The sequence below is a fragment of the Myxine glutinosa genome, chromosome 10 (assembly GCF_964187855.1).
Source record: "Myxine glutinosa chromosome 10, kmMyxGlut1.1, whole genome shotgun sequence".
NCBI classification, from domain to species: Eukaryota; Metazoa; Chordata; class Myxini; order Myxiniformes; family Myxinidae; genus Myxine; species Myxine glutinosa.
The window spans coordinates 6,451,495-6,467,584 of NC_136270.1; the positions used below are offsets into that span (position 1 = coordinate 6,451,495).

At 43.2% G+C, this 16,090-nt stretch overlaps 1 protein-coding gene across 3 annotated transcripts in view; it reads left to right on the plus strand.

The window, feature by feature from the left end:
- The first annotated feature begins 395 nt into the window (after positions 1–395).
- Positions 396–16,090, plus strand: part of LOC137433490 (BUB3-interacting and GLEBS motif-containing protein ZNF207) — a 59,510-nt gene continuing 43,815 nt past the window's right edge. For 2 of the 3 annotated variants that reach the window (XM_078785313.1, XM_078785314.1), the window contains exons 1-3: positions 417–543; positions 8,364–8,490; positions 9,220–9,358. In XM_078785313.1, coding sequence (XP_078641439.1) covers positions 503–543; positions 8,364–8,490; positions 9,220–9,358 — 307 coding nt within the window. In that variant the 5' untranslated portion in view covers positions 417–502. Of the gene's footprint in view, positions 544–8,363; positions 8,491–9,219; positions 9,359–16,090 lie in introns of all 3 variants that reach the window. The other variant, XM_078785312.1, reaches the window with a different exon arrangement.

Consider the following 16,090-nt stretch of genomic DNA (forward strand, 5'->3'; position numbering starts at 1 on the left):
TGGCAATAAACAACATTCCCGTACCAAGCTGACGTTCACGCACGGTGAAGTTAGACACAAAATGGCGCCACGAAATCACGTGACCAGAAATCTCGGGTCAGCGCATGGCGCAACTCTTTATACAGGGACTCTAGGTTACCCTAGTTTGGGCCACCACAAAACCAAGATGGCGGACATATAATTTCGTCAAGATGTGCTCGGGTGGGTGGATTCAAGCGATAGATATGAGTGTGGTCCGCCAGCTCTCTGACCAATGGGCGCACATTTCAAAAATCGACTCCAACAAAAACAACAACAACAAAGCGAAGCTCGTGTCCGACTTGCGACATGTCGCAGGTAAAAAAGAAACATCACAAATATTTAAAACATTTAAAAAAACCTAAAACAACAACAATAGAGGAAGAGAACGGAAGTACCCTAATTCTAGTCGTTGATTGGCTCGTGCCGGGGGCCTTCTTGGATAGTTTCGTTCCCTTGGTTGTGCTTGGCATTTGAATGTAAAATGGGAAGAAAGAAGAAAAAGCAGATGAAGCCGTGGTGCTGGTATCCTCTTTTTTTTTAGTCCATTCATCTTTGTGCAGACATTTACCGATCCCGCGTTTGACGCTCATTTCTGGTTTGTCGCGACATTTAATCCGTCACGTTTACCTCGGTTGATGTTTAGGCCTCATTGTCGGCTCCAATCGCACACGAGGCATCGTTTATGGACGCCGTGCCGGTTCGTTAAAACGCGACCGATAATTATTTAGTTCGAGCTTTCATTGATCTCGAATTGGCGGCAAAAGTGCGACTTCCGCTGGGTCTTCTACGGCTCCATGAATCGACGTAGTTTTCATTGGACTTGGAGATCCTATGGCTATGACTGTATGACTGAGTATGACATGAGCCTCAATGTGAGGATGTACAATTTACATTTATTTTGAACAGGAGGCGAGCAGGACCTTCCTTTTAACTTCATGTATCAATTGTTGTTTTTTCGAATAATTCGATGCTGAGGCCTGACCTGTTGTGGAAAATTGGCCTGTTGTGGAAAATGTACCTGTTGTGGAAAATGTACCTGTTGTGGAAAATGTACCTGTTGTGGAAGATGTACCTGTTGTGGAAGATGTACCTGTTGTGGAAGATGTACCTGTTGTGGAAGATGTACCTGTTGTGGAAGATGTACCTGTTGTGGAAGATGTACCTGTTGTGGAAGATGTACCTGTTGTGGAAGATGTACCTGTTGTGGAAGATGTACCTGTTGTGGAAGATGTACCTGTTGTGGAAGATGTACCTGTTGTGGAAGATGTACCTGTTGTGGAAGATGTACCTGTTGTGGAAGATGTACCTGTTGTGGAAGATGTACCTGTTGTGGAAGATGTACCTGTTGTGGAAGATGTACCTGTTGTGGAAGATGTACCTGTTGTGGAAGATGTACCTGTTGTGGAAGATGTACCTGTTGTGGAAGATGTACCTGTTGTGGAAGATGTACCTGTTGTGGAAGATGTACCCTGTTGTGGAAGATGTACCCTGTTGTGGAAGATGTACCCTGTTGTGGAAGATGTACCCTGTTGTGGAAGATGTACCTGTTGTGGAAGATGTACCTGTTGTGGAAGATGTACCTGTTGTGGAAGATGTACCTGTTGTGGAAGATGTACCTGTTGTGGAAAATTTACCTGTTGTGGAAAATTGACCTGTGATGGATTCTTCTTTCTCATGGGAGGAAGGAGTTCATCACTGCTGTCGAGCGGTTTATTGTGCCAATGCCGTAGAAATGTCCCAGAAAAAGACCATTCTATATGTATATAGAAAAAGACCAGAAAAAGACCACACACGTACAAACATACATCGTACACATACAGTCACGTGAAAAAGTAAGTACACCCCATGTAAAGTTTTGACTTTTTCAACATATTTCAACATACAGCTATTTGATCTTCATTTCAACAATATTGATAGATAAAGGTGATATAATATAACAAATATCATGAAGCATTTACATTTTGTAGTCCATTGTATAATTTAAATAAACATAAATGCAAATTTCGCATGTGGAAAAAGTAAGTACACCCCTACATTTATCACTACTTCAAATACCTAAAATTAGAATCAGGTGCACCAGCTCAGGTGCAAATGATTAGAACATCGTTAGAGAGGATCTTGGAGGAACCGGTCTTATTTAAACCTCAGACATTTAGTTTGGTTTGCTCTTTGTTGTTGAAGTGTGCGGCGTCACCATGCCAAGATCAAAAGAGCTCTCTGAGGCCTTCAGAAAGAAGGTTATAGATGCCTATGAGTCTGGGAAGGGATTTAAAAAGATCTCCAAAGAATTTGAAATCAATCATTTGACTGTCCGGAAGATCATCTACACGTGGAGAAGATTCCAAACAACTGCAAACTTGTTCAGGCCAGGCCGCCCCAGCAAGTTCAGCCCGAAAGCAGACTGCAAGATGCTGGAAGAAGTCTCTAAGAACCCCAGAAAGTCATCACGGGACCTACAGGTAGCTCTTGCCACTGTTGATGTCAAAGTGCACGAGTCTACCATTAGAAAGAGGCTGCACAAATTTGATCTACATGGGAGGTGTGCCAGGAGGAAACCTTTGCTGTCCAGAAAGAACATCAAGGCAAGACTAAAGTTTGCCAATGAACACAGAGGCAAAGACCAGCACTTCTGGAACAATGTGCTCTGGACAGATGAGTCAAAGGTAGAACTATTTGGCCACAGTACCAGAAGACATGTTTGGCGAAAACCAAACACAGCATTTGACCACAAGAACCTGATACCAACTGTAAAGCACGGTGGTGGAAATATTATGGTTTGGGGCAGCTTTGCTGCATCAGGGCCTGGGCAGCTCACCATCATAGAATCCACTATGAATTCTTCATTGTACCAGAGGGTGCTTGAGGATAATGTGAGGCCATCTGTCGGAAAGTTGAAGCTCAACCGAAGGTGGACCTTGCAACATGACAATGACCCGAAACATACCAGTAAATCCACCAAGGAATGGCTGAAAAGAAAGAAATGGAGGGTTCTGGAATGGCCACGTCAAAGCCCGGATCTAAATCCCATCGAGATGTTGTGGGGGGATTTGAAACGAGCTGTGCATGCAAGAAACCCCTCAAACATCGCACAGCTGAAAGAATTCTGCATGGAGGAGTGGGAAAAAATTTCTCCCAGTCGATATCAGAGACTGGTAGACAGTTATAAGAAATGCCTACTTGAGGTTGTTTCTGCCAAAGGGGGCAATACCACCTATTGGAGCCAAGGGTGTACTTACTTTTTGCACATGCAAAATTTGCATTTATATTTATTTAAATTATACAATGGACTACAAAATGTAAATGTTTCATTTTATTTGTTATATTATATCACCTTTATCTATCAATATTGTTGAAATGAAGATGAAATAGCTGTATGTTGAAATATGTTGAAAAAGACAAAACTTTACATGGGGTGTACTTACTTTTTCATGTGACTGTACATAGTATACATACATAGTATACACATACATACATAGTACACACATACATACATATACGTACATACATACATAGTATACATATATAGTACACACATACATACATATACGTACATACATACATACATAGTACACATCCATAGTATACATACATAGTACACACATGCATACATATATGTACATACATACACTACCGGTCAAAAGTTTTAGAACACCTCAATTTTTTCAGTTTTTATTGAAATGTATGCAGTTTAATGTTCAGTGAATAACCTGAAATGGTATAAAGGTAAGCAGTAAACTGCTCGAGGTTTTAAAAAAAAGTTTAGGTTAGCAAAAATGGGAAAATAATGTAAATTGCACAGTTATATTGTAAAAAAAGGCCTTCTTCAGGGAACAAGTAATGAGTTAACAACTTACAGCTGTTCTGCAGCAATGTAAGTAAATGAAGCCTTGAAAGTTGATGCAAACAATTCCTACAGGTGTCCCAACCTCTGCTGATTACTTGATTACAAACCCCCTGTCTGTATAAAAGCAGTATTGGAACAGACTGTTATGACACCCTCTGAAGCATTATTTGGACAATATTGCACTGCGGGAAGTAGTATTTTGGAAACTGGAGGAAACTCTGACAGGAAGAGGTCTGGCAGACCCAAAGCCACAACAAAATCAGAAGACAAGTTTCTGAGAGTTGACAGCTTGCGACTCACAGGCTCACAGGAGTGCTTGCGAAGACAGGCGGCTTACAGGACAACAGCTTCAAGCACCGCTTCACACTGGTCGAAGTAAGCAAGTCTCAGTTTCAACTGTGAAGAGAAGACTTTGAGCTGCAGGTTTGACAGGTTGAGTGGCAGTAAAAAAGCCATTGCTAAGATGGCAAAATAAGAAAAAGAGGCTTGCCTGGGCCATGAAGCACTGCCAGTGGACTACTAAAGACTGGAAGAAGGTCTTATGGACCGATGAATCAAAATTTGAAATCTTTGGTTCATCAAGCAGGGTTTTTGTACGCTGTCGAGTAGGCGAAAGGATGGTTCCTCAGTGTGTGACACCAACTGTCAAACATGGAGGAGGAAGGGTGATGGTCTGGAACTCTTTTGCTGGATCCTTTTTTTTTTTTTCTTTTTTTTTTTTGTATACTGAATCGAGGCTCGTGAAAGAGCTAACATTTACTTCACAAACAAATCAACCAGACAAACAAAATATATAAAAAGAGGGAGCGGAAAACAAGATGGGGAGAGAAGGGGAAGCACACAAACACAACATTTGAGAGCAGGGAGATGTGTGGAAGGGAGAGGGCTTGGGGGGAGGAGGGGGGGGAGGGAGAAGTATAAAACACAAGGACACCAAGGACTTCCAGGACAGAAGTTGGTATTTCAAAAAAGTGGAATTGGGGTGAAATTAGCGGGGGTAGAAAAGATCAAGGTTTTGGATGGGGGAAGATAAGAGATGGTGGTGAACAGCTGTTTTAAAGACCTGGAGGGTGGAGTGGGATTGAAGAGAGTGAGGGAGTTTGTTCCAGAGGCTGGAGAAAAGAGGAATGAAGGAGTGAAGGTGAGCAGAGAGTCTTGATTTTGGCAGTTTGACCATAAGAGGGTTGCAGGCAGATCTTGTGCGACCTGTAGGAATATTTGTGGGACAGAGCCCAGAGAGAGCTGGGGGGGCAAGGCCAGAGAGGAGTCGGTAGAAGACGGAAAGACCACCATCCTGCCTGCGGTGAGTGAGTGAGAGGCCCTTGGAGTTGGCTTCATCGCGGGAGATTCCAATGATTCTGAATGCTTTGGTTTCAACAGCGTGAAGACGAGCTAGGTGTGAGGCAGGAGCACCAGCCCAGAGGGGAGAGCAGTATTCCATTGAGCTGCGGATGAAAGCCTTGTATGTGGTGAGGAGCTCAGGTGTGCCAAGGAAGGACTTCGCACGACGGAGGATGCCCAGTCGGCGACTGGCTTTGGAGGCCAGATTTGAAATGTGGTTTTCCCAGGAAAGACCATGGCAGATAGTGAGACCCAAAAGCTTGAGTGACAGAACTTCTTGGAGAGGATTATTCAGAAAGTGGATGGGAGGGTTGTCCAGTCGGTCTTTTCGGAGAGACATCGTAAGAGTGTGAGATTTGTCAGGATTGAAAGACATGTTCCACTTGTTTGCCCAGTCTGTGATTTTGTCCAGGTCTGCAGAGAGTGAGGAGGCTGCAGACTGCCGATCTGAGGGATGAAGAATGGAGCGACAGAGAGTAGAGTCATCAGCAAAGAGATACAGAGGATTTTCAAGGGAGTCAGAGAGATCATTGATGAAGACCAGAAAAAGCACAGGGCCCAGAACACTGCCTTGTGGAACTCCAGCCTGAACAGGAAGAGGAGATGAGAGAAACCCATTCAGGGCCACACGTTGACTACGACTAGAGAGGAAGTCCGCCAGCCATGCGTGGAGATTTCCATGGATACCAAAAGAGGAGAGTTTGGTGAGCAGAGCGGGGTGCCAGACCGTATCGAAGGCACGTGATATGTCAAGGGAGACTGCTCTAATTTCCTGTTTGGCATTGAGGACCTCCATCCATTGTTGAGAAAGCAGAAGCAGCATGTCCAGAGTAGAGTGTCCAGGTCTGAAACCAAATTGATGATCAGAGATCAAGCCATTGGAGAAGAGGAAAGATTTCATATCTGAAGCAATGATGGATTCCATGACTTTGCTGATAATTGGGAGAAGGCTGATTGGTCTGTAGTTGCTGGGATCTGTTTTTGCACCTTTTTTGTGCAAAGCGGTGATGTTGGCAGATTTCCAAGCAGATGGAAGATGACCTTGAGCAAAAGAGAGGGTGAAGAGAACAGAGAGAGGGAGTGAAAGAGTGGAAGAACAGGATTTTAGGACCCGTGGGCTGATGCCGTCAGGTCCAGTTGCAGAATCCGAGTCGAGGGTTGACAGAAACTTTTCTACCTTGTCAGGAAGAAAGGACACAGAGTCCAGGAGCAGCTGGGTACGGTGGGTACAGAGAGGGATGGGTTTGGGACACAAGATTTAGAGGCAAACACAGAGTTGAGGCATTCAGCTTTTTCACATGCGGAGAGTCAGCCGTGTGGCCATTTGAGGTGAGGGAGGGGATGGAGGGGGAACAAACACCAGAAACAGATTTGACCAGATGCCACCAGGATTTGGAAGAGTGAGACAGATAAGAGAGTTCGGTCCTGAGAATGGAGAGATATTGTTCCCTGGCTCTCCTGAGGGTGGACACACACTTGTTTCGGGCTTTGTGAAAGGAAATGAGATTTCCTTCTGTTGGATTTGCTTTCCAGGAGACGAAAGCAAGTTGTTTCTGGGCAATAGCCTCACCACAAGATTCTGTGTACCATGGACGGGAGGAAGGGTATGACAACAGAAGACGATGACAACATCGACGATGTTGACCTAAGCCGCACCGAGCTGGTTTGGGATGAACTGGACAGAAGGGTGAAAGCAAAGCAACCTGCAAGTGCAACACATTTGTGGGAACTTCTGCAACAGTGTTGGGAAGAACTTCCCGAACAATATTTGACAACATCGTATGACAACAGAAGACGACTTGCACAGATTGACTGGCACCCTGAACCAAAAGGGCTACCACCGCATTTTGCAGCGCCATGCAATACCCTCTGGTATACGCCTAGTTGGTCAGGAATTCATCCTGCAGCAAGATAATGACCCTAAACACACCTCCAGGCTATGTCAAAACTACCTTCGAGGAAACGAACAAGATGGTAGGCTTCAAATAATGGAATGGCCAGCACACTCTCCAGACTTAAACCGCACCGAGCTGGTTTGGGATGAACTGGACAGAAGGGTGAAAGCAAAGCAACCTGCAAGTGCAACACATTTGTGGGAACTTCTGCAACAGTGTTGGGAAGAACTTCCCGAACAATATTTGATTTCCATTGTCGAAAGAATGCCACGAGTGTTTTCGGCAGTTATATCTGCAAAAGGTGGCTACTTTGCTGAGTCAAAAATTTAAATTATATTTTGTTAAACAAAATGATTCTATGATTTCTTTTTTTATCTCCAATTGTTTATTTGTTCTATGCTTAATTTCAGAGTACATTGAGACATTAAACTGCGTAAATTTCAATAAAAACTGGAAAGATTGAGGTGTTCTAAAACTTTTGACCGGTGGTGTCCATAGTACACGTACATAGTATACATACATATACACATTCATACATATACGTGCATACATACATAGTATACACATTCATACATATACGTACATACATACATAGTATACATACATTACATATATATACGTACATACATAGTATAAGTACATAGTGCACACATACATACATAGTACATGTACATAGTATACATACATAGTACACACACCCACATACATATATGTACATACATACATACATACATAGTATACATACATAGTACACATACATAGTACACACATACATAGTACACACATACATACATATACGTACAATCGTACATACATACATATACGTACATACATACATAGTACACATATATAGTACATACATGCATACTGTATACATGTACACGTACATACATATATATACACATACATACATACATACATACATACATATACACATACACACATACACACATACATACATACATACATACATATACACATACATACATACATATACGCATACATACATGTATATACATACATATACATACATATACACACGCATACACACACACAGACCCCACCCCCATCCCTCCCTACGCCCCCCCAACCCCCCCCCCCCCCACCACACCAAACGCCCCCCGCCCCTCCCTCCCACACTCACACACACACACCCACACATTATGACAGCGATTGCTTGTTTTGAACTATGTATATTTAAAGGATCTGCAATACTAAAACAAGTTCATGGTAATGTAACTTTTCCTTCACCATTCATTCAGGTATTGCAATAGAGAGTTTGATGATGAGAAGATTCTTATTCAGCATCAAAAGGCTAAACATTTCAAATGCCATATTTGTCACAAGAAGCTCTACACTGGGCCTGGCCTGGCCATACACTGCATGCAGGTGAGTGACTAAACTTGGTCAGTGTCTCCATTTACAACAATAGTAACTATCATTACTTGTGGTTGAACCTGTTGTTTGTAATTATTCATTACAATGCTGAATTCTCCTCATTGGTCCTCTCCATATAATGCGAAGTCCAACTCGAAACCTGGTATTAATCACGAAACTCTTGCCATTATGATTGAAGGCCTTGTGCAGAAGAGGTTTTGTAGGCTTTTCGTGATGATGATGGACGAAGTCAACAGAAGGTTGGTCGAGGTACACCGGCAGCAGTGGGAATCGGATTCTTGTTTCCCTTGGCCATAAGCAGACTTCAATCACCTGTTGATTTCATCCATGGGGTCTACCTGACAGCCAAAGCAAATCGACACTCACCTTCACCAGATTTGTTCAGCGATAGATCGCCTACTCTTCATGAACGACACCGTGGGATCTTTATCGTCCAGCAATTGATGCAGGCAGACGGGACGCCTAGTTTAACGTCCATCTGAGGGACGGCACACACATTGATGAATCTCCCTGCTCGGGGAAACTCCGGGATGATATTATCTGGGCCGAGATCCCAGGCTAAATTGCTCAGGTGATTGTGATTCACTTTTGTGTTCTTTCCCGTAGACATCAATTATCCTTCTGTTGTTTTAGGAACTTGGAAGCTTGTCGTTGGCATTGTAAGTGTATCTTCATTTTGAAGTACCTTTTGATTGAGCAAACAAATGTGTTTTTTTGCAGGTGCACAAGGAAACGATAGATGGCATGCCAAATTCTATACCCGGTCGTACGGACGTGGAGCTGGAGATCTATGGGATGGAAGGCATTCCGGAAAAGGATCTGGAGGAGAGAAAGCTCATTATGGAGCAGAAGCTGCATGGTCAGAAATTTGATTGAATTCGTTTTGTCTTGGTTGAATGTTCGTCATTTAAAGGTCTTTAATTAAATGCAAGTTTCTCATTTTGAAACAAAACTGGTAGTAAGCTATGAATGTTTTTCTGGAAAAAAAAATTGTGTGCAGAAATCTCGGGTTATGGAAGAGTTGAAGGACAGGGCAGCAGGTTTTAGACTATCACATCAAAATGGACCTGGGAAACCGAGGGGAATGACGTGTTGTGCCCAAGAGAGATTGTGAAAGATTGAAAGGAATGACCTCTTGGGACTGTACCTCTTCTGAAGGTTATTTGAAGAGGTAGATTAAGAAGGTAATGGTGGTTAGAGTTGGGGGTTATGGTTCAAAATGGAATCCTTTGGGAGGGACGAGGAGAATTGATTAGTAACTTTTCAACCTTTGTGGAACAGAGGTCCATGCGCTGCAGAGCAAGCTTTTCTTGCTGAAGGTTGAGTATGGGACGTGAGTGATTGGGAACCTCAGGCCTTTTCAGTGAAGACGCCACTATTGCTACTACCTTTTCATCAGCTGGGATCTGTTGTGGGGTGGGAGTCTCACCCAATTATTTGACGAACTTGTTTGGCAGACCTGGCGTTGGGAGCTGACTTGGATTAATTTGACCTGTGTACTAGTGATAACTCGCGTACTCTCTTGAAAAACACCGAGTAATCTCTTGACATCCACCAACTAATGCTGGTCTCCAGTTTGATATGTTCATCTGAAGGACTGCACACTTTGTGATGCAATGTCCTGCTTTCGCAAATCACCAATATGACAGTTTATAGTGGGGTCAGGAGTCCCTGGTGTTGGGCTAGCGGCTAGGGTGCCAGCTTAGGATCCAAGGATCCTGGGTTCGAATCCCGGTCGATCGCTGAATTAACGCCAGGGGAGTTGACTCAGCCTGTCATCCTTCCGAGGTCGGCAAATTGAGTACCAGTACACTGGTAATTCCCTGTTTATCGTAAAAAGGCGACAAACAGGGTTGGCGGCAGGAAGGGCATCCGGCCGTAAAACATTGCTTCAAAAAGGGGACCAAAAAACAACAACAACCACGGTCCCCGAAAAGGCCAACCCCCGCTTTGCGGGGAAAAATGGCCTCTAAACGGTGGTTTTATAGTGGGGTCAGGAATCTAACCCAGATTTTCCTGTTGGATTTTCATTAAAGGAAATGTTAAGATATTTGGCTTTTTCATGAGGAGTATTCAACATGACTCCCTCCTTTAGGAGTGAATGTACAGAAGGGAAATTTGTACTGGAGACAGACTTGATCAGCTTCCACCAGGGTTTAAAGGTTTGTGAGAGGTTTGAACACAGGTAGGCTTGATATATGATTGTGTCGAGCTACTGATGGGCATTCGCTGCTATGCGGAGGGATTTTCGGTTCCCATCAATTCGGTTTGCCTTCCAGGTGGAGAACGTAATCTACCTTTTCACGATTGCCTTGCCATGATCCTGAAGTACTAAAATGGGATGTTGAATAGGACAATTTAAGATGTGAAGGGATAACCTTGGGGGTGAGAGAAAGTAGTCTCTTGAGGACGCATTTCCTGGGACCGCTGTTGTCGGGAGCTAATGAGAAAATGGATTATGTGTGATTACGAGCTCATTACTGGAGGACATGCAATTGGTGGGGTGGTGGGGGGGGGGAGGAGAAATGAGGGGAGAGGAAGATTAGCTCCAGGCAATTATAACAGAGAGCAGTAGTGGATATGGAGGGGGTTTCAGCCCAATTGTTGCACATGTAACAAACTGTTCTGCACTTTTACAGCCAAAGGTTATATGGCCAACACAGGATATTGGACCTTTAAAGGCTCATAATTATTTTTTTCTAATTATATGCAAGATTTCGATTTTATGCTGATTTTGAAAGGCAGAAACAAAATTGGAAGGATCGCCAAGAAAGCAAGAGTGGGAGAGATAGACAGAGAGAAGGAAACAGGTGAGATGGGAATTTGAAAATATATGTGGATGGGAAGGCAAGAACATTCCAAACTTTTCTAATTAATAAATACATCCCAATTATACATAGAAACACATTGGCATCTAATTTTACAGAGAAGCACACTCATATCCAATTACACAGAGAAGCACACTCATCCAATTATACAGAAAAGCACACTAGTATCCAAATATACAGAAGCACGCTAGTATACAATGATACAGAAGCGTGCTGGTATACAATTATACAGAGAAGCACACTCATATCCAATTATACAGAAGCATGCTAGTATACAATTATACAGAGAAGCACACTCGTATCCAATTATACAGAAGCATGCTGGTATACAATTATACAGAGAAGCACACTCATATCCAATTATACAGAAAAGCACACTAGTATCCAAATATACAGAAGCATGCTGGTATACAATTATTCAGAGAAGCACACTCGTATCCAATTATACAGAAGCACGCTCGTACACATTTATACAGCAGCACGCTAGTACACAATTATACAGCAGCACGCGAGTACACAATTATACAGAAGCACGCTAGTACAATTATACAGAAGCACGCCAAGGGTCATTCCATGTCAAATCATCAAAGAATCTGCCGTCATCTCTCAGATTTTTGTAAAACTTTAGGAACCAATTGGGACCCATGAAAAACAGCTAGAACTCAAATATTTTTGCTAACAGCCTCTTACTTAGTGAGATACAGGTTAACGAACTTTGGACTAATTAGCGCGATGTCGCGAATTCAAATGGCCATATCTCTAAAAGTATAACACCTAGAGAGCTGGTTTTGGTGTCATTTTAAAGGTATTTTCATGCCCTATAAAGTTGTCTGGGCAACATTTTCCTACCTCCAATCACAAAAAAGTTATCACAAAATATAAACTTCAATCGTGAATCCCAAAAAAATGTATCCTTCAAATTTCCTCAAATTCATCCCAGATGTACCTTATGATGTCAAGAAGCTTCCACATAAGTTTTGTGATGGGCACTCCAATAGTTTCTGAGATATGAGCAATAATGTACATGTACGTATGGCATATAGGTTCGAAAATCAGCATTTGTAATGTATTATACAATCATTCTAACCTAGCCATGACAGGGAACACAGGGAACAACCATCAATTGCTTTGAAGTATCATATACTTTCATTTTCAACTGGGCCTGAGGGGAATTCTCATCTGGGGAATTCCAACTGGGATTTCCCATGTGGGTAATTCGAGGTGATGCAATTTTCACAGTCTAAGATCCCCAGGGAAAGTCCAAGTTGGCTTAGTGTAATGCTTAGGCCTGCCACCAACAGAAATTGGCAGTTCACTTCTGAAGGAGCTGCAGAAAAATGACGACTGCCAAGGAAAAGTTCATCTTGAAGCAGAAATCCTGCTGCAATCCCTTTGGAGCTCATGAAAAACCAAAGTCGTCTGGCTTGAGAGCTGTTAGCCAAAAAGCCATAGCCGCTCATCCAAGCCTCAAACTGCAAAGTGCACAGAAAATCTGTACCCAGTGTCGTAAGAAACTGGCAAAAAGACAACCAGGTGTGGTAGAGACTCAGAGTGAAATACCATTACCAGTGACCAGCAGCGCTATTAGCAGTAGTGAGGACAATGATGGTGGAGGTGAATCACCAATACCAGGCAGTTCAGGGGAGTTTGAATTTCATTCTCCTGAAATGGAACTGAATACACTGAATGAGTCTTTGGGATTGATTGGAGAATCACCTATTCCAAAAAAGAGACTTGCTGCAGATAAATATGTGAAATCCAAAACCAAGAAAATCGGTGACACTGTGAAGAAAAAATTGGAAATCGCGACAGGATTGCCATCTAACAAACTCCAGGATGCAGGACAGGAGGTGATAGAACAACTCAAGCACAAGTTTGAATCAAGTTTGAATCAAGTTTGAAACTTACACCTGGGATGATCGATCACAATGTCTCAGCCATAACTGGTTATGTTACAGTGGATTATGATGGTCACTGGTGGGTTGCATGTGTCATGGAACATACCCCAGAGAGGCATGAGGTGGATGTTAAGTTCCTCCATCCACATGGACCATCCCCATCATATACATTTCCGGAACCAGCAGACCCTCTCACTATTGACTACCAGGATGTGCTTACTACTGTTGAACCAACCACTGCAACTGGAAGGACATATTGTATTTCCAAGAAAGAAACAAGTGCTGCTGTTGCTGCATTGAAGAGGAAATTGAAAGCCTAAGTCAGGTTAGTGAACACTGTGTACTTGAACTCACTTATTGATTGTATAATACATTACAAATGCTGATTTTCGAACCTATATGCCATACGTACATGTACATTATTGCTCATATCTCAGAAACTATTGGAGTGCCCATCACAAAATTTATGTGGAAGCTTCTTGACATCATAAGGTACCTCTGGGATGAATTTGAGGAAATTTGAAGGATACATTTTTTGGGGACTCACAATTGAAGTTTATATTTTGTGATAACTTTTTTGTGGTTGGAGGTAGGAAAATGTTGCCCAGACAAATTCATAGGGCATGAAAATACCTTTAAAATGACACCAAAACCAGCTCTCTAGGTGTTATACTTTTAGAGATATGGCCATTTGAATTCGCGACGTCACGCTAATTAGTCCAAAGTTCGTTAGTCTGTATCTCACTAATTAAGAGGCTGTTAGCAAAAATATTTGAGTTCTTGCCGTTTTTCATGGGTCCCAATTGGTTCCCAAAGTTTTACAAAAATCTGAGAGATGACGGCAGATTCTTTGATGATTTGACATGGAATGACCCGCAAGTATCCTATTGTACAGAAGCACGCTAGTACACTTATACAGAAGCACGCTAGTATCCTATTGTACAGAAGCACACTCGTATCCAATTATACAGAAGCATGCTAGTATCTAATTACCCTGGTGTTGGCTTCGCGGCTAGGGTGCCAGCTTAGGATCCTAGGATCCTGGGTTCGAATCCCGGTCGATCGCTGAATTAACGCCAGGGGGGTTGACTCAGCCCGTCATCCTTCCGAGGTCGGCTAATTGAGTACCAGTTCACTGGTAATTCCCCGTTTGTCGTCAAAGGCGACAAACAGGGTTGGCGGCAGGAAGGGCATCCGGCCGTAAAACATTGCTTCAAAAAGGGGACCAAAAAAAACAACAACCACGGTGCCCGAAAAAGGCCAACCCCCGCTTTGTGGGGAAAAATGGGCCTCTAAAGGTGGTTTTTATATGCTAGTATCTAATTATACAGAAGCATGCTATTGTATTTTGACTGTCAAGTTTTCAGGGAAAATAAATAACTGGAGCAATTCGACTGCGTCGCCAATATGCCTCCGTGTAGTCCCTGCACATGACAATGGGTAGATGACCTCATTGACTGTCTTTAAAATAAACAAGTTTGATTTAAATACCTTCAGCTGTTCTCAAGTACACTACATGACCAAAAGTATGTGGACACCCCTTCTAATTTGTGGATTTGGCTGTTTTAGCCACACCAATTGCTAACAGGCACATATGATCAAGCACACAGCCATACAATCTCCATAGACAAACATTGGCAGTAGAATGGGCCACACTAAAGAGCTCAGTGACTTTCAACGTGGCACCGTCATAGGATGCCATCTTTCCAACAAGTCAGTTCGTCAAAATTCTGCCCTACTAGAGGTTCCTTGGTCAACTGTAAGTGCTGTTATTATGAAGTGGAAATGTCTAGGAGCCACAACAGCTCAGCTGTGAAGGGGTAGGCCACACAAGCTCACAGAACGGGACCCGCCGAGTGCTGAAGTGCATAGCACTTAAAAATTGTCTGTCCTCGGTTGTAACACTCACTACCGAGTTCCAAATTGCCTTTGGAAGCAACGTCAGCACAACAACTTTGTCGGGAGCTTCATGAAATAGGTTTCCATGGCTGAGCAGCCGCGCACAAGCCTAGGATCACCATGCGCAATGCCAAGCGTCGGCTGGAGTGGTGTAAAGCTCGCCGCCATTGGACTCTGGAGCAGTGGAAACGCGTTCTCTGGAGTGATGAATCACGCTTCACCATCTGGCAGTCCGACGGATGAATCTGGGTTTGCCGGATGCCAGGAGAACGCTACCTGCCCGAATGCATAGTGCCAACTGTAAAGTTTGGTGGAGGAGGAATAATTTGTAGCAACAGTTTAGGGAAGGCCCTTTCCTGTTTCAGCATGACAATGCCCCCGTGCAGAAAGCGAAGTCCAGACAGAAATCGTTTGTCGAGATCGGTGTGGACGAACTTGACTGGCCTGCACAGAGCCCTGACCTCAACCCCATCGAACACCCTCGGGATGAATTGGAACGCCGACTGCGAGCCAGGCCTAATCGGCCAACATTAGTGCCCGACCTCACTAATATTCTTGTGGCTGAATGGAAGCAAATCCCCGCAGCAATGTTCCAACCTCTAGTGGAAAGCCTTCCCAGAAGAGTGGAGGCTATTATAGCAGCAAAGGGGGGACCAACTCTATATTAATGCCCATAATTTTGGAATGAGATGTTTGACAAGCACATACGGGTGTGATGTTTGGGTGTCCCCATACTTTTGTCCCTGTAGTGTATATCACATTTTTACCAACCATGACAGGTTTTGCATTGATCGGTGAAGCGGTTTCAAGAAGGGTTTTTTTTGTTTTTTTTTAATATTGGCTTTCAAGCTAATATGGCTGCCAAACAATGTGACATCAAAAAGGTGCATTCTGCATGTGTATGGCTTGGGGATCACGTTTGTGAAGTTTTGTGTTGACCAGATAAGGTTCGTTTTTCTATCCAAG